Source organism: Colias eurytheme, chromosome 18 (genome assembly GCF_061535395.1).
Source record: "Colias eurytheme isolate Ceu_HAF_F1 chromosome 18, ilColEury1 Martin Lab GWU primary, whole genome shotgun sequence".
Classification (NCBI taxonomy): Eukaryota; Metazoa; Arthropoda; class Insecta; order Lepidoptera; family Pieridae; genus Colias; species Colias eurytheme.
In genome coordinates, this window is record NC_142997.1 from 3,713,844 (window position 1) to 3,734,127 (window position 20,284).

At 33.7% G+C, this 20,284-nt stretch overlaps 1 protein-coding gene across 3 annotated transcripts in view; it reads right to left on the bottom strand.

The window, feature by feature from the left end:
* The window catches only part of LOC149900531 (hypoxia-inducible factor 1-alpha-like), a 72,838-nt gene extending 54,927 nt beyond the window's left edge, over positions 1–17,911 (bottom strand). For 2 of the 3 annotated variants that reach the window (XM_090112454.1, XM_090112456.1), the window contains exon 1: positions 17,628–17,911. In XM_090112454.1, the coding sequence (XP_089968580.1) occupies positions 17,628–17,674 (47 nt within the window). In that variant the 5' untranslated portion in view covers positions 17,675–17,911. The remainder of the gene's footprint in view (positions 1–17,627) is intronic. The other variant, XM_090112455.1, reaches the window with a different exon arrangement.
* Positions 17,912–20,284: the final 2,373 nt, after the last annotated feature.

Genomic DNA, 20,284 nt, shown 5'->3' on the forward strand with positions numbered 1-20,284 from the left:
TCCACTGGGAAAGGGTATTCATTTTTCGTCACTGTCCACAGCTCCATGTCCATCCATATAGAAAAGAAGTTTTACTTCTTCAAAGTTTCAAACCAAACAAACTATTTAGTTACAATAATACGCAGTTTTTAGTACATTTTAAAGCCTGAATTAAATTATCAAAACATGCCCGCACTTTCCGAGAAATGACGCACTTTGCACAAAAGGTAATGCGTTAAGTTTATTGGCCGAAATGTACCGTTTTGTTTACAAAAATCTAGAAAAACTGGTCATTATTTTGTAGTAAATAATTAAAACTTTTCAAAGACTTGGGTATTATTATAGCTACATGAATTATTCTGCATTTTTTGTCACCAAGTTTAGAGCCCACCCTATAAAACAGCAACGTTTTAATTGGCAGGAATTATAATCAGCAAATTGATAAAACAGCTAGGCAAATGATTTAGACTACAACTTTTAATATTAACATCATTGAAAAGTGACTATCACAATTATTATTGTTGTAAAAAGATAGCAGAAGATTAGAAATATAGAAAAGAGCATAGCTACAATTCTACTCTTCTCCTTATTTGAGTTTCACGGGCCATCAGCTGTAGGAAACCTTATTCTTACGCAACGTGACGCTTCACACAGAACATATCTACTTATGTATCTAGTGGCTGGGGAAACAAATATCTTTCAGGCAGGTTCTACATGGCTACGTGATGTATCCAAGCAATTCACCGTGTGCGCAATAGACAATACCCATCTGCGCGAGTCCCGCAATTGGCGATGATTGTTAAAATAATCGCGTTCCCGTCTTCCAATTGAGGATCGGCTTTTACGTCACTGAGTTGAACATCCGCTGATATCTTGATCGATGTTACATCACACGTTTATCATGAACGCGGTGCAAAAAATTGCTATTTTTCCTCATACAAACACCTACAACCATCTTTCAATCGTACCTATACATATAGTAAGCACATCTTTATGCCAAAGAGTTGATCATGAAAATGGCTATAAGACTACTGCTTATTATATCCTAACTAGCTTTCCACCCGCGGCTCCGCCCGCGTTTTCAGAGAAAACCCCGTATAATAGTTCCCTTTCCCGTGGGATTTCCGGGATAAAACCTATCCTATCTCTCAAGTTGGATCGAACTGCACATGGTGTGCGAATTTTATTATAATCGGTTAAGTGGTTTAGGAGTCCATTGAGGACAAACATTGTGACACGAGATTTATATATATTAAGATTAAGATGAAAATAATTGCCTTAATGAAAGTTTGCTTTTTGCAGACGGGCATTGCACGTGGTCAGTAAGGACACAATTTGGTCTCAATGACTAGAAATTGGAATTTTATTGTTTATTATCTTTACCGGAATTCAGCTTACATAATTAAAAAAATATGCATGCCTTGATCATTGTAGACGTGACGAACAATGCATACCTAATATGAAAATACATAGAGTATTTCGTATAGTATTTCAGCGGATCTTCTTACATTACTGTGGTATTATGCAACGCTTTACGCTTGCATTTGCAGTCGCAAAAATGGAATACGCCTATCATGCTCATTATATTACCATACAGAATACTCAAAAAAAAAAACTCAAACATTTATTTATTCAATTAGACTTCTTCTAGAAGCACTTTTGAAACGTCATTAGGTACATATTTTTAACATTTACCACCGATTCGGAAAGCAGTACCTATCTACGGAGAAGAACCGGCAAGAAACTCCATATAGTTGCTCTTTTTAATCATGACAGTTTTACAATTTAATTTTACAAATTACATATGTAACATCCTAACATCATATATTATAGTATCAGAATTGGCAGAAGCCAATAATTGACTTCAATTTAAATAATCAGTAAGTAGAATTGATAATTGAATTAAAAGTATATCTAATTCGTAGATAATGATAAAAGCCGGAGTCAAAGCTTTCTTTAAATTGATATCTACGAAATTTGCATTTCACATACGGAAAACTAGGTCAGCAAATACATGGTGTGTGCCCATGTGACCTAGAAATATACCGTTCAAACAATTGATAAGTTAAAATGCAACTTTAAATTGTATGTAAGTATCAACAATCTCATGTGTATAAAAGGTAGATATATTTATCTTATGTGAAGAGTAAGAAAATGTTAAATTTCGCAATTTTATATTTAAAAATGTTTGATATCGATAGGAACATGAATATGTAAAGTTTTCCTCAATCATTAACATTTGTTCAGAAAACCATTATAAAAACATTAGTTGTTAATTAATGCTTGGCACAATTGTAGTTCAACTTGACAAGTAAATAAGTTTTAACTGGAACAGATGCAGCCGTCTAGGTGACGCCATAAATATTGATTAATTATAAGAAAATTATAATAATGTACTCTGATTCAAGTTCACGCTTCATGCTTCTGATTGAAGAAATTCTCGGTAAAACAATGAGATAATAGCACATATAACTTAAAAGGATAAATAAATAATTCTATGCCTTGTCTATATTAACGCACTTATGAAAATATACATAATATTTAAGAAACCAATTACATACTAATAAGTAAGTTTTATTTAATTTAGCATAGCAACAGAAGTAATGTATTTAACAGTTAATAAAAATGTAACGAAATTCGAATATGTCCTAATTACAGAAAGCCTAAGAAGTGGTTGGTCGCTAGGGAACAACCAATTGAATTTTGCTTTTAACTTTAAGAGCACATACGGTAAAGTACAATCGTTAAAATAATTATTATCTTTTTCCATGTGTTTTAAGTGCGTGATCCACATTCTCCGTAAAAGTGCTTTGCCTAATCAAATCCATTTACACCAATATTCAATTCTTAAATAACTGATAACAACATCTCTATTTCTATCTATTTCTAATGTATGAAGGTCTATCGTCTAATAAAGTGCCTTAAAAATAAATAAAACAACAACTGTTAGCATTGTTTCTCTACCCACAAACAGTACGTACATACGAGTATTCATTACACGCATTACGAACAATAGATTTAATGGATTCCCAGCCAGTAGAAAACACAATCTTTAATTTGTAGCGAATTGAACTGTACAAAATATTAACAATTGTATTTACAAAACAAATGGCTAAAAGTCATGCTTTGATATTAGTACACTAGCTGTGCCCTGCGGTTGAATTAAACTGCTGTTTTACCCGCATTGCTCCGCTCCTGTTGGTCTAAGCGTGATGATATATAGCCAGCAATTAACAGCCTTCCTCAATAAATGGGACTACTAACACCGAAATAATTTTTCAAATCCGACCAGTAGTATGCCAGTAATTCCTAATATTAGCGCGATCAAGCAAACAAACCCTTCAACTTTATAATGTTAGTGCAGACTTCATACTAGAAATTTCGCGGAATTTTCAACGGAAATATTGAGAGCATTTTTAACTTTTTTGTAATACTGATATCCAGATTAAAGTAATCCACATCACTACATAGTATAAAACAAAGTCGCTTTCCCTGTCCCTATGTCCCTATGTCCCTTTGTACGCTTAAATCTTTGAAACTACGCAACGGATTTTGATGCGGTTTTTTTTAATAGATAGAGTGATTCAAGGGGAAGGTTTATATGTATAATAACATCCATTAAATAGTGGAGAAGTACTGTTATTTTTGAGGTTTGTAATGTGATGTCGTAAAAAATTACATTGTTTCCGCTTATATTGCAAACACAGACTGAACCCTATGAGTTTTATCAAAATAATGTACTAAGTATTATACATATTGAAAAGGTCTACAGAAAAGTCCGCGATGGTATATGTCTATCTCTTATGGATAACCCACAATAAAAAAATTTTGTCATTTACTTTTAACGACAAATAAAAGCTAATTTTCGAAGCGATTTTCACCAATACAGCATTAATCCTTAACCAATTAAATACCTTGAATACATTGTTCATTTAATATAGATCTATATGGCACTTTACACCGTATGATTTAAGTGAATATTTTCGAAGATATTACAGATTTAAAAATTGCGGGACGTAGCGTTTGCGGCAGTACCGGCCGGCCGGGCCGCTATGTTTTTATATATGTCACGGCTAAAGGTAGGTGAGAACATAAACTTAAGATTAGCCGGCTAAACTTAGGTTTATTTTCGACGAGGTGTTAATGTTAGTTTGTTCTATCTTTAGCCGGCTAAACTTAAGTGTAACCGCAGGCCCGTGGCTAAAAATGTCGGGGTGGGTAGATTTGGTTAGCGCCGGGCCGGTGGAGGGCTTGAGGGGCCCGCACAGTGCCAGAAAACACTCGCCCTGTTCCTTACATGTATTATAGTAACCAAATCTACCCACCCCGACTCAGGGCAGAAAGCTGGTGGCTAGGTTAGGTTAGGTTAGAACTCTTAAGACCCGCACGAGCCGAGCGAGCGCAGCGAGCGTGCTGCGGCAGCAGCCGGCGAAGTGCCAGAAAACACTCGCCCTGTTCCTTACATGTATTATAGTAACCAAATCTACCCACCCCGACATTTTTAGCCACGGGCCTGCGGTTACACTTAAGTTTAGCCGGCTAAAGATAGAACAAACTAACATTAACACCTCGTCGAAAATAAACCTAAGTTTAGCCGGCTAATCTTAAGTTTATGTTCTCACCTACCTTTAGCCGTAACATATACAACGCGAACGTTCACAGTTTTTCTGTAGTGTATTTAGTATCAGCATTGCACCCGTGCGAAGCCGGGGCGGGTCGCTAGTTTCTGATATAAAAGCATTTATGTTATTGTATCAAAATGCATAGACGGTTATTTATGGTTATATTTCTGAGATAATATGATTTAAATAAAACATTTTCAAGTGTTATTTGAACTAAGTTACGGAAGACTTGAGTCTATAAGATTGCGGGAATTACTACTTTATGGAAATTATCGACAATCTTTTACATAAGACATTATATTTATACTACTGATGCTACTGACGTAGTTCACACTGAATGTAATTGTATAGGCTTTCGTTTCTATGCATTCTTTATTTGAACAAAACGGGCAACACATACAAATTATACATTCTAAATCTAATATTTAAGGAAAAATTAAAATGGCCTTAAATTTTTGTTATTATATTAGTCGAATAGAAAATAGAAACTCTACAATTTAGTTCGTCAGATCTAACATCGATGCAAATGATTTTATTCTAAACAATTTTTGCATAACCTTGCCTAGGTTCTGCAAAAATTAAATGTTTAGGCAATATTTAAATGTTTTTATGATAGCGTCACGTAAAATATTACTTGCTTCAATTGCTTCACTTAAACATGACGAAGGCATTCACGATTTGTATGATATTATATACTTTGCAATACCACCATTATATTAATACACAACAGTGTTTGCATAGATTAATGCTTATGATTTTCATTTAAATCAAGGTACAGTCGTTCAGGTAGGTACAGTCTACACAAAAATTACGTAAAAATTTGAAAAAGGTCTAGGTATAAATAAATTCAAAATTAATTTCAAATATTCCATATGAATTAAGTAGATTAGTTCTTCCTTGTTTGTTCATATGGTAGGTACCAAAGTTATAAAATACATATTTTGTCCAGACACTTATTATTTCCTTTATTGTAGGCACTGTTATTATAGAGCGGCTGCGCCGCGAGTAGATAATATGTATTATGTATCTAACATGATGATTGAATGGAGTTAAATTACAGGTTGTACCTACTAGATGATAGTCAGATATTTTCTCGTTTTTCCTGAATAGTATGATGAGGGGAAAATTGCAAAAAAATAGGCATAAACAATGCTATTTTTATATCAAAGATGTAGGTATGACGGGAAAAAATATTGGCCAATTTATAGCTAATAGAATATTTAGTAAGCGAGATTATACATATATCAAATACTAACTACTTTGAACAATTTGTAAGAAGGCCAGATAAAAAATGCCGTCTTAAAGTATTCATTAATAAACGCTTACCAAATTGTGACTGTCGAATATCGACTCGAGAGTCGAGACTCTCGACTCGAGAGTATGAGATTTAGATAACATAACTTCTACAAATTATTACGATTAAGTAAGATCGGCAGAACGATGAAATTTCCTTGATAACACCAAAATAGCTACTGAATTTAGAAAAACAATGAATAAGCATAATTTACACCACAACTTAAATCCTTATCAGTTGAAACGAAATGCAATGCGTATGTTACAATAGGCATATTATAGCAACGTACCTCAGGCTGGGGGTTATCTGGAACTTAACATCCATATTGTATGAACAACACAAGCCTTTGAGACCTATAAAGCTATTTACAACCTACAAAGGTACTGGTCTCACTTGTAGCTATAAATACAAGGAGACAAGATGAATGTATGAGTCGACTCAATGTCTGGAGAGTAAAATCACAAGATAGGTGGATTCATTACCCTCACGTGGTCGAATCACCTGATAAACACAGTATGGCATGTTGCCAAACCGATTAGTAGGATCGTAAATATTTAAGGAATGGCACTAGGTAGACCTAGTCGCTATGTTTGGATGGGATTCTTATCCGATGCGTTAATCTACACGTAGTTAACGTAATGCCTCGTCATATCACGCCATGGTGATATAGATAATATGTTTATGCCTTTTTCTAGTAAATACCTAACAATATATTATGGCTGTTTTAACTTTAAGTATATTTTGATGGAACGATTCATTATATTATCATCATCAACCCATATATACGTTCCCACTGCAGGGATACGGGCTTTCTATGAGGGTTCAGGCCATTGTCCACAACGCTCTCCATTATAATAATTATATTTAAAATTAAAATATTTAAGTAAGGCAAACAACCAAGTATTACCTATATTATGTTATGGATCATTTATAAATGTTCTGTATGTTTCCTTGTATAATTTTCATCAAATTGCGAGCCGAAAATTACCGCGAACAAAAATATAGAAATCCGAATGGACCGTTTTTGAATATTTTATACTTTATTAATTAGTAGACTGAAGTACATATTATGAATAGCAGGTTATGACCTACAAAGTAATGACTTTGTAGATAAAGCGTTAAGCTGATAAGGGTTTTTTGACGATCGACAGAATCATATAATCAATCGTTGCTTGTATGCGATGCTGAATTAGCAGATAAAAATAATCATGTGATATGTGAAGAATAAAACAAGGGATAGACGATGAAGGTGACTTGAGATAAAAATATTAACGCCGTATAAAAAAAAATACTTTAAATTACATTTTTTTCTGGCAGCGCTTTAAACAAAACAATTTACTTAATAAAAAGAAAATAAGATTTTTTTTCTAATAACATACGCCATATTTGTTATTGTGAATCGTAAAGTAACCTATGACATTCGCCGTGTCACATCTGATGTCGCGTCGAATCACAACTTATTTCAGACATAATAATATTGGCGATTATTTTTTGAAGAGCATTAAGTCAGAATATGGTTAGTACATAGATAACACAAAAATTTATAACTCTTTACTCACATAAAATCTTCCAAATCTACGACATTTGTAAACTGGCACGGTGTACCATTTACATTATAGCACATGCTATTATAATCCCATTCTTGCCTCTGTTGGCATGGCAAATTTGGCTGCATAAGTTGCGGATGCGGGGCAACCCTAGGGTAGTAATGTTGCCCATTGGATAAAGGTGGTTCTGAATAGAACTGATCGAATCCAGGGTTGTCACAAACGAATACATTATTATTATAGCACTGAGTGGAAAAAGCACCGTTAACGTTGGCGCTGTAAACATTGTAACCGCACACGTTTTTCACTGGTGGATTCGACCATTGACTAGACACTGGGCATTGCGTTTGCCATCCGATTTCCTCAAACGGGCCGACGACGGGACACTGGGGCAGAGGATCACCATTCACAAACATTTTGGTGAAGACCTCGTCTCAGACACAAAGGCAACGACAAAACAGTCCATCGGACTTAATAATCGACATACGACTGATAACGTCAAAGATGTATTTATCTTTCCCCGCTATTACTCGCATAGTAGCAAAAAAGTTGATAAGTATTTTTGATAACGAGACATGTGATATGGACAGCTTTAACTAGCTAGAATACTAAACCACGTCTGGTGAAAAATTTGAGTTAAAAAAATGAAAGAGAATAAAAATATAGATAGGCCACCTATATTATGATCAATCACTTTAGCACACGATTCATTTTTATATGTCTATGTAATTAAATTTTTCTCAGAACATTGCGTTATCAAAAAACTATAGGTAACTAACAAGTATTCCTCGAAGATTTTAACAATTAATTTTATTTGATTTATTTCCGTATAGATCAATATTTCTTAAGGATTCAATACAGCTACTTCTGCATTACTAGGGACATTTATTACTTCCAATAATTTATCTTAATTGAATTTCAAGATTCCTTTTATAGCGTTTATGCCTTTAAACAAGTAGTTGTAACATCAACTACTGTATTTACGGTATTTAATTAGCCGTACTTTATTTAAAGAAGAACGTGCTTATCTGTCTTATCTCGTAAGAACGTTGTGGTCTTATGATTATTTAGTTCTAATACATTTCTCAATTATTTGGACTATCAATCAGTTACAATCACATTTATATTGTTATAATGTGGCCTTATCTAAAATACGGTGTAATAAATCAAAATTATACCTATACAATGTAAAGTGAAGGTATTCCCTTTAGCTTAGTTACTGAATAATATTTATTAGTAAAGAGTAAAGGCCTATTTAATATTTATACAGTACTAGCTTTCCGCCCGCGGCTTCGCCCGCTTTGTCTAAAACATAATAAATTATATACTAAAACCTTCCTCTTGAATCACTCTATCTATTTAAAAAAACCGCATCAAAATCCGTTGCGTAGTTTTAAAGATTTAAGCATACATAGGGACATAGGGACAGAGAAAGCGACTTTGTTTTATACTATGTAGTGATAATTTTAATGTCCTCATTGGAAGCGCGTGGACGCATAAAACTGCGTTCAGATATTTTTCCACGAACCATTGTTGTATACGTATGCCAGCAAATTTCCGACTCAAACCCACGCTATATGAAAAGCAGATGGCCATTGGCTAAACATGCATTCTTAATTTCTTATTAAATAATACCCAACCTCAATTTTCTTTTGTAAATTTTTAGATTAATCATTCTAGTTTCATTTTTTATATTTATTATATAACATGTTTTGCCCGCTGTACATTTATGGTGTTTGTAATAAACCAGTATCGAATATTTCAATAGTGATTTATTTATGCACCAATATAGCGTTATTACATTTTAGCTTCCAAATTGGATTTTGCAACCTAGGAACAAATGCATTCAGATTTAGTAGAATCGAAATCATTTCATGTTTCATATAACGGTGCATTTACATCAAACGAGCGAATGCTCATTCTAAACCCACTATATCAAATTATTTTAGTGTAAACAGGCGTAACTAGAGCATTTTTTCGTTGTTCTAAGTGCGTTCGAAAATATTCTATGCAAAGATCTAATGCTGAACAGCACTGAATACGAGTTTTCGTTCACACTAAAAGATCATGAAATAATGCTCCGATGGGATTGTCATCGTCCTTTTGGACTAAGATCCCTAAATAAACAAAGAAAAAAAAAATGCTCTTGCTCTAGCTCTATGTTCGTTTGATGTAAATGCACTGTAACACTGATGACGCAAATTCAGAAGTTGTTTAAGTTGCTAAAGATATCTTCTAAGAGAGAAGTTTATTAAGGAGGATTATGTTCTTTAAATGTAAGATATTATATGAAAATGTTTAACAGTTAGTCTGTCGGATGATAACGATAATGGTATTAGTTAAAACACTGTATAAGTTATATTAGCCAAGGAAAACCTGGCAATTAGTGCGATGTTCTATCATCATGACGGCATTTTGGAGGACATGTTTAAAAATTGATAGGGGCTTTAATTCGCTACTTAGTTAAAATAGTTTAAATTACTTAAAAGTTTACTTTTGAGTAGTAAGACAAGTTTTTCCCATGAATTTATAGATTACCTACCTATAGATTTTTACAAGTGTTGAGGATCGATCCTTATTCTTTTTGAAATTTATTTGTCTATTTCTTTTTTATAAAACCTATAAAAAATAAAGTAAGTATGTGTATTTTAAAACGCACAAAAATATGGCTGATCATGATATAAGAATGCAAGATTATGAATTTATGACACGATCACGGCTAGGGCATGCAGAACCGAGTCCGGTTCCAAGTTTCTGAAACCCGGTTCCAAATCGAGCTCAGAACCGGGTAGAACCGGGTTACCCGGTTCTTTTATAATACCTCGGAAAAAAATTCGAAATAAAACTAAAGTAACCGTAAAAGTACCTGATGGGCCTTTTATTTTACGCGGCTTGTGCCTTATTTTATTAAATTTATAAAGAAACAAAATTTCAATACTTCTCTTTATTTATCAGTCTTATAAAAGTACCTTGTTATCATAATATCACATATAAACTTAAAAACCTTATTCATTAACTGCAAACTGTAAAGCAAAAAACCGGCCAAGTGCGAGTCGGACTCGCGCTCTGAGGGCTCCGAACAAACCTATTTTTTATAATGTTGTCACTTTAAAATTTATGTTTCTAGCAATTTTTCCTTTATCTGTGTTGACGTTACTGTTACCAAATTTCAAGGCTCTGTGTTCATGAGAAGTACCCTGGAGGTTTTGAGTCCCATGCGAACGTCGAAATTTGCGAAAATTTTCAGCATTTACAGCTGTATCTTTTGATGCGTTGGCTTGTGAGTTTGACTTTTTCACAGCATCAAGGGACCGTGGACTTGAGTAAGTATTCGATATAAATTTCAGCTTGATACCAAAAACAAAAACATGACTGGATCATTATGTGAAACAGTAAAATCAACAGCTTTTCAAATTCACGACAAATTTAATATAAATATTTCTGTAGCCTAATTTTTGTCATTTTCGAAGCCTAATTTTTTTTTTTTGGTAATACAACCGTAGGAAACTTATAGCATCTAAGGTTAGACAACCAATCAGAGCCACGCTTGAGGCGTGGCACGAAAATTCGCGATGCACGTGAGTCTGACGTTGCCAGATAGAATAAATTTGTTAAAATAATGCAGCAAAATATAAATAATACTTTATATTTTAATATTTTGGTCGGAACCGGGAGAACCGGGTTTCATATTATTCAGACCCGGTTCTCAAGATCATCAAAAAACCCGGGTTTACCCGGGTTTTTCGGAACCGGGTAAACCCGGGTGCATGCCCTAATCACGGCAGATAAAATAGACAATTGCATGCACTTTTGGATTTACCATGCGTTTTCGTACTTTTCCGAAATCGATTGTATCAAGATTGTATTACAATGTTAGCTATCAAGACAAGTTAATACGATAAAAATACAAAGTCTACAGCTGTAGATATCCTGCAGTGTCGAATTCAGACAAAATATGAACACAGGCTCCTGAAAAACAGTTTATTTATTATTTATTCCCAATTCCGACTTGCCACTGTTTTTGTATTTCAGTCATTTGAGAAACATTACTTGATAAAGCTTCTTAGGTACCTGTTTAAAAACTGAAATTAACATACGTAATTATTACTTACGGTAAAAACAAAATTTAAAGTGATATTGATACGTAATAAATATTCATTACATAGAAATGCCTACATTTACAACCGCCACGTGCAAGCAAAATTATAAATTACTAAAGAAAACCCAAAGCGCTGAAATTTAACACCTAAGAATAACTTGCTTAAATACCACAGACATGTATCAAGATAGACTAAGCGAGTGTATGTACTTCCCGTGTCCAAACTAAGGTTATGAAACTTACTTGACGCTGGCCTACAATCAGTCCGCGCTTGCAGTTCGCCAAGGAAAGACGTGAAGCTGAATAAAGTAAAATGCCGAATTGCGCCGTTATAAACTGTAGAAACTCCACAGCTGTGAGTGGCCGAATTAGCATAGATGTTTCCTTCCACCGTTAAGTAATTTTCTAATCAGAATATGCACTATTTATTTTAAAATCAAATAAAGAATATCTGTGGAAAACGATCGTGACAAACACGGATACCAAATCATACGAAATGATTCGGAATACATTGCGGCTTTTACTTGGCACGGTAAAGATCGCGTCGTATGATAACAAGCAATGAATAGCGTCTTCTCATTTTTCTGTTCTCATTTTTCTGTCCAATTTTGTGGTTAGTGATGTTCATTTGATGCAACAGTTCTGGATTCTAATCGATTTTATAATCGAACAGAAAAATGATAATTTGAAGGAGCAATTTTTCAGAAAAAAAGGCATAGATTTTTTTTGTCATTTAATACGACTTGACCTAGAACTTTTAAGTATTTTAATACAAAGGTACTAAAAATAAATATTTTGACATGAACACCATTAGTTAAAGTGTCATCTTGGGAGTTTTTTAAGAAAACTCCTTAGGGCGGAGGCACACGATGCGTTGCGGCGGCGGTGCGGCGCCGGAGCGGTGTCGCTGCGTCGTCTTACGTAGAAATATCTGTGGCATGTCACACGATGCGCTCCGGCGCCGCACCGGACTTGTAACCACCAAGACGAGGCGGGGAGGGGTGAATGCGGTGCGACGTCGGAGCGGCACCGCTCAGTTGTTTTGCATCACAAGGAAGAACACGCTGTGCAACGCTGCTACGACACCGCTGCGACATAAAAACGTTACGGCGCCGCACTGCTCGTGTGCCCACTGACACGGTGAAATCTTTGCGGTGCGGCGCCGCAACGCATCGTGTGCCCCCGCTCTTATTGCTTAGACTATGTTTGTTTTTTCAGTTTTCCAAGTAACCCGAACATAAAAGGAAAATGGATCGATGCAACGGGACATAAAGATTGATTGATTGACAGTTTCATTACTTTCTTTCGATGGCCTCTCTAGTACGTAGTACATGGTAACTCAATGGGCATATGTAAGAAAAAGCTAAAACACATTAGTTTACTTGTTAGAATATTAAAAGGTTTATAACTTTATTTTATCATCCCTCTGTCTATGGTAATTATCATTTTTCTGTCTTGAATCGATTTAGTAATCGATTACGATTCATTTATTTGACTACCTCTTAGACATAGATCTAGTTTGATCTGATTTCTTTCGATTTACTTCGATGGGATAGGACGATACTAGAATCGCCGCGCGAGTGGCGGCCTAATCGATTTAGCGTAAAATGAAATTAACATCACTAAAAAGCGCTCGTGACGTCATAACGCGTCAAGGTCAGTACAAAAAATATGACACGCTTGGTTTTCATACAGATCGCGGTACTTGCGTTGTCTACTTAAATATACATGTCTGTGTTAAATACCTATTATTATGATGGCCCAAATGAAAACGAGCGAACGTTTATTGATGTCAGTCCATTGAACTCTACTCGTAGAAACTTCTCGAACATATGTGATAAAAAACCAACCAAACTGATAAGGACCAGATTAGGGATATGGCTAAAAGCGAAAGATTAAACTGACCAAACGTGTCGTCAAGGTAAGTCTGTTAAAAATCATTCGGAAACTGTTTAGAAATGAGGAGAACTTAGAAGTCTATCTATTTTTCTTAGACAGCTGTTGCTATTTGAAATACATAATTTGATATAGCATTTATAAAGCCTATAAGAATTTAATCCCCGACTATTTGGTGCAATGTACAAGTTACAACGTAATTGGTCCACGTCTATAATCACACACTATTATAAACAAACGTTCCAGTTTTCTTATAGTTACGAGGAAAATTCCAATGCTCGATAATCCAGTGGTTATTAATGTCCCTATGATTGACCCCATTATGTTGGCAAGGAGACGCGCTTGTTACGTAAAGGTCGATGAAAGTTTTAATTTACATTTCCGATATGATACGTCACGATATCGCACTTTTTATGTAATATATCTTACGTTCCTATTGTTGCATCAAAGATGAAAAATTAAGTTTTAATTTTAATAGCTTATGTCTGAAATTCGTAGGAGCAAATATAAGACGATGGACTTTTTGTATTCTTTGCTATGGGAATGGAATTGAATAAATTTTCAAGAACTTGAGTAACATGAATGTTCAAAATATTTCTTAGTTTGCTTCCGAAAAAGGTATCATTGAAATTAAACACGTTTATTGAAACGTTAACTCTGACTTCCAGACCGGTTTCCTTGCATCACTGTTACACTGAACTTTAACGAATGTATTTAAATTTAATTATTTTATTTATTTCGAATAAAACTAACAATCGACTTCCAAATACGAGTAGAACAAGCATCCAGACTTAAATGCAATATCACATAAGACAACAAAGACGGTAAAACCTTATCAAAGTACAAGTAAACAAATGATTAGTTTTAAAACTATTTGAAGTGAGGACACTTGAGTGTAGGTATTGTGTATTTGAAGGAAACAAAAAGTTCAAAACAATGGAATAGGCCCCGTCCGATTAGGGCCCTTCTGGCCTCCTCCACTCAAGCGACAGCTCAAGCCGAGGTTCGTGGTCCCCGTCAAGGGGGGACGCCCTTGTGCATGTCGCTACCAGGGTGAACCTTCAGTTCACCCCCGCGTCCGCGTTAAAATGTAGAAGCCCTTCTGGCTAACATTGAGAGACACCACACAAAAAAAAAAAAAAAAAAAAAAAAAAATGGAATAGGCAAAAATCTTTTAACCTGTTTAATTTCGCAATTTTAAAGTTATTTAAATGGTTTTTGTTACATGTTGCAATGCACCACAACCATTTCTAAAATTTTGACGAAAAATTTAAAATATGTATTAATATTTTTGATGTATCAAATCATACTCATAATATGTATTATATTAGCTAGGTATATCTCTTTCACGAAACAGCCATTATTTCTTATCATGTGCTTAACATTATGTGACGCAGATACAAACGACGAATTAATTGAACCTAATTCAATTGTAATAGGGTTCATTGTTAGCATCATTAACGTAGAACAAACCAACATCTTTAGTACATTTTAATAAACATCATGACACGTGGTTATGTAAATGTAATGTAAAACAATCCAGTTTTGAATGTCGAAATTATCCTAAATAGATATCCCATTTAAAAATTTCGAAGTAAGTATCAATTGGCTTTCACAACAATGTTCATTTTTCTCCCATAATAAGAATGACTGGTTAAAATGGTTCAATATTACTGTGGTGGGAAGGGTCCACTACGAAACATTTTAAAAAGTAACGAAAAGATAAAAACAAGAAAGATAACTAGATATAACTTAAAAACTCAGTATTGAAAATTATCATATTTAATGTTTACGAAAATACGGAAATAAGAAACTCATCCAAAGTCCATACACAATCACTACAATGCACTACTGTATTCTCCACATAAATTGAAGCAAAATGCTCTGCATCTATTTTTGGAGTGCACATCAGCATTTTATCTTTAATTGGATTCATTGATAACCATATACCTAGTGACGCACATATTTCTGATAAAATGATGTCAATTTATCAGCAAAAAAAGTGCATTTTAAAAATAAATTCAGAAAAATCTATTGATTCCAAATCTAGGTAAGGTAGATAATGTTCATTATATTTTTAGTAATTAGAGTAGGTATGTATGACATAAAACTACATTATCTATCATAAATTATCTCTTAATTGATAAGGGCAGAGCTTCCTGATTTGTTATATGTATAGTATGTCTATACATTGCTTCTTATAATTTATAAGAAATTAATTTGCAAGAATCAAAACCTTGACTCTAATCTCGAAAAGATAAGAAGCAATGCAGAATCCAGTAAAGGAAAAATTTATCAGCTATGAGAAGATTTCTTGGAATATCTATTTAAAAGAACACATAAAACTGATGTGATATTTTCTCATTTATTTTATTGTTTACTTTAGAACTTGTAAAAGTTAACTATTTATCTCTCATTTGAAATGTCTTTGTTTTAGTGTATGAAATATTTTATTACAGAAAAAAAGATTACATTTCAATAGCAACTGAATTTGCCAACAAATTTTTCAATTCACAGTGTAAATTGTCTGGAAATAAACTCTTATTACTTTATGACCTCTCATAATACGGCCCCTGTGATGATTAGTGAAGACCCATGTCCCCTACAAAGGGACACAGAGCAAAGGCATTGCATCTGTTTCACTGTGAAACTTTCACATTATCTGTTATTTATAGACAAGTAGGGTTTTGTTTTATAGAAGGTAACAATGAAGGTGATGAAACACCCATGACAAAGATTATTTAGATTTACTTTTGTGAGGCCGTTTATTATTATTTTTTGCCTGTCCCTTATGGGGAATGAAACCAAGGAACCTTTTGGCTATAGTTACCCTCATTCATAAAATACTGTACCGAAGAAGTGATCAGACTGACGGTAAGATATTATTTTATCATGCAATATTATAAGAACAAAGTAACGTAAAATAGTTATTTAACAAAACCTTATCTATTTAAACACTTGAAATTGAAGAGTGATGTAATTTTTACAAAATAAGTGTCATTTCTTTTTGCAGTTTTAATAACAAAACCAATTAAGACTGATAAAAATTGCATTTGGTAACAATTTTTCCTATTTCAATGTACCATTGATAAGGAACCATTCGCTCTAATTATAACACAATACATATTTCACTTTTTTTTACTCTTTTTTGGCGAAGTTTCACTTTAAACTTGAATCTAAATAAATTAAGTGAGGTCTCAAAAAGTGTAGATTATGATGAATTTAAATTTAAGAATATCCTTTCCTATGAGAATATACACCAAAGTTGATTTATATATTGTAATGTAAAACAGATAAAAATATCATGTCACTATTTCTAAGTGAATATTATACCTAAAATATAACAATGTCCACTACATTGTTATATTTTAGGTAAGTATAAGATTCACTTACATATGTAAGCAAAATAATTATAAATTATATCAAAGAAATAACTTTTAAGTTGAAACCAACAGTTTATCTTGAACATATTTTCTAACTAGCTGTGGGCACAGCGGTTTTACACGCAGTGCTCTGCTCTGTTTGGTCTTAGCGCAATTATATAAAGCCTTCCTCGATAAATGGGATATCTAACATTGAAAAAATGTTTCTAATCTGACCAGTAGATCCTGGGATTATTAAGTTTAAACAAAACAACAAACTCTTCAGCTTTATAATATTAGTATAGCTGATTATTCTACTAGCTTTTTTTTTAAGTGGATGCTTAAATAGAGATATTCCATTCTTTTAAAAAATAATTTATATTACAATTTCACATTTGACAGTACAGATAGTTAAAAGGTTATCTTTTTGGTGTGAAATACACCTTGGTTATCATTTTGTTACTTATATATCACACAACCATTCAAACATTAAATAAAAAATTGTAGGTATCAGAAGTTATTTCACACAATATAACATTATCATACATAATGACAACGCAACAAAACCGTATAAGGAAGTTTATTGGTACAAGAAGATAAGTTCTGAATTAAACACATTGAAAATAGATAGTGCATAGATGTACATAATGAACTTTTAATTCAACAAACACTGATAACATAATCATATTATGTATGCTAGTTTTTAAAGAGAAAGTTTTACAGGGACATTGGCATTTAAAGCTTGCGAGGAAATTACGAATAGGGTTAGACTCACTTAACCTCGTCTCTGTACAACTTCTGATAAAAAATAAGTAATAACATCCTTACCGTCTCTTCTGACCAGCTGGTTTTGAAGCCATTTCTGCTTTTATCATTCTGACACTATTATGAAACTTGACGATATGCACAATCTTAGAACACTGCCAAGGAGAGTATCATATCGCTTTTCACGATTTCTTTTGTAAATTTGTCTACGTATCACATAAATAAAAGTTTCACAAAACACAATCTAGGTCATTTTATGATGCACTACACAAACAATTTACACTTTGTTGTCGTGAACTTGCACAGTGGTAGCAAATAGCGATAGAAATTAGAAACTCGAGAATCGAGATCGAATAGTAGCAATTGATATTGCCATTGTAGGTACACTTCAAAATTATTATCTTTCAACTTTTTAACAAACTTAGAAATTTATAGGATTATTAATAGTTAAAATTCAATGACAAAGATTCATGTATTTTTTACGATTTAAAAAGTAATTTATATTTGAAGAATATTTGTTGTTTTAGTTTGTGACTGTTCATTTATTTTAATAATTAAGTATGGCAGCACTGGGTATAACAAAGTTGGACAGATTGTTCTCATTGGCTAAAATAAATGTCAACTTTTATTCTAACCAATTATATTTCAATATTTATTATGTTTAGATATTATGCCACTAGATGGCATTGATTCAAAACAAGCAACCAATGATAAGAAGAGGTGATTTTTAAATACGCCCATAGATGTCACTTAAATATTATTATATACCAAGTAAAAATTTTTAGACGTGCAAGTACCTTCATTTTATAATAATAACAATAATTAACAATGTGATAGTGTAGTGGAATATATTTCATAATATAAAAATAAAATAATTGATGTATGTCCCTACATTGGAATAATTGCCACTGCGGAGTAACTTCAGAAATAAACTTCAGTATAATTAGCCTGGCGTAGGTAGGTATATCGAAATGACTACAGAAATGAGGAGATCCGTAGGAGAACCGGAGTCACCGACATAGCTCGCCGGATTAGCACGTTGAAGTGGCAATGGGCGGGGCATGTAGCCCGTAGAACCGATGGCCGTTGGGGCAGAAAGGTTCTGGAATGGAGGCCACGTACGGGAAGACGAAGCGTGGGACGACCTCCCACAAGATGGACAGACGACCTGGTCCGAGTGGCAGGGAGCCGCTGGATGCAGGCCGCCGGTGACCGGTCGTACTGGAAATCCTTGAGGGAGGCCTTTGTCCAGCAGTGGACGTCCCACGGCTGATAAGAGAGAGAGAGAGAGAGAGAGAGGTAGGTAAGTATATGAAAATATACAAGATTGAAAAAATGGAAGACCAAGAAGGAAGAAATTAGGTACATTTATATAAATACAAGTTATGCGAACCATTAAAAAGCAAAGACACTATACTAGTTCCTAGATAGTTTATAATTCAATTATATACAGGGTGTCCCACTATTGGTATACTAAGCGCGAAGGGACTTGTAGTTTTGCATGCACTAATCACGTAAAAAATACTTAAACAACAAAATTACGTCAAAATTTTTTTGCTAAATTTTTCCTGAAAATCCTTGTTTTCTTCTCTAGCTTTGCGCAGCCAGCATATACCGCTTCGCTAATGTGAGCATTTTGTCTATGAAAACATAATCTTAAACGATAGCTCACGTGCTGGTGGCAAAGTTGGACGGGTTGCTTGTTATGGGTGTACACATAGAGTTTTAAGAATTCATCTATTTGAAAAAATGCGTCTGGAATTTTATAAGTATTTTTTACAAACTTAGCGTATGCAAAACTATAACCTCCTTTGAGCTAAGCATACCATCAGTGGGACACCCTATATTTTTTAAATTACTATCTCATAATAATATGATAATATTTGTTATCTACGTTTACGTCATATTTACGTGTTAATTTTACATTTGATATTGAATTTAGGTATGATTTAGGTACGGAATTTATTCTGTCATCCGCAATTTACTCCTATACCCTTGCCTATACCCGGCGCGGCGAATGATGATCCCTATGACACTGACAGTTATTCTTAAGAGAAAAACTTGTAATGGCGCCACCATTAAATTAGAAACGTATTGGAGGCGTCTAAAAATGGCATTTATTAATTTTTACGTAGCTTTATGCCACAACAATGATATTCTGTTGGAATTATAACAATTCTTAACATTTACGAGAAATTATATCAATCTGACTTTACGTTTACGTCCTACAAAATTTACATCGTTGGCATTTATCGACTAGTGCGGAAAGTATCGATAAACAAATTTCGATAATGGAAACGAGTTGACATTTTTTCCATGCTTAAGCTTTAGTTCATTCGCTATTGCATGGAACAGAAGATCGCAGCATAATTAATTAATTACCGTTTGCGTTAATTTACTTACCTATGATAATATAAGTTTTTTTAGACAAATTAAATGGGGGCTTCCATTTTCACGATAAAATAATATACACTGTGTTAAACGGGTTAAAAATTACGTGAAAATGATAAGGCGCATTTTTATGTTTTGGAAAACTTCCGTTTTACTTACCTACTTAATATATGCTAAAAAACTTAAATTAATACAACAACAACATAAAAGACGTTAAAAATTTTAGTTAAAAATTCATTTTATAATATTTGTAAAAACATGTTTACCGACGTGGCTGAATGCAAACCACGCTTTTGCCTATAAAATAGTGAAGTATCGACACGACCCAT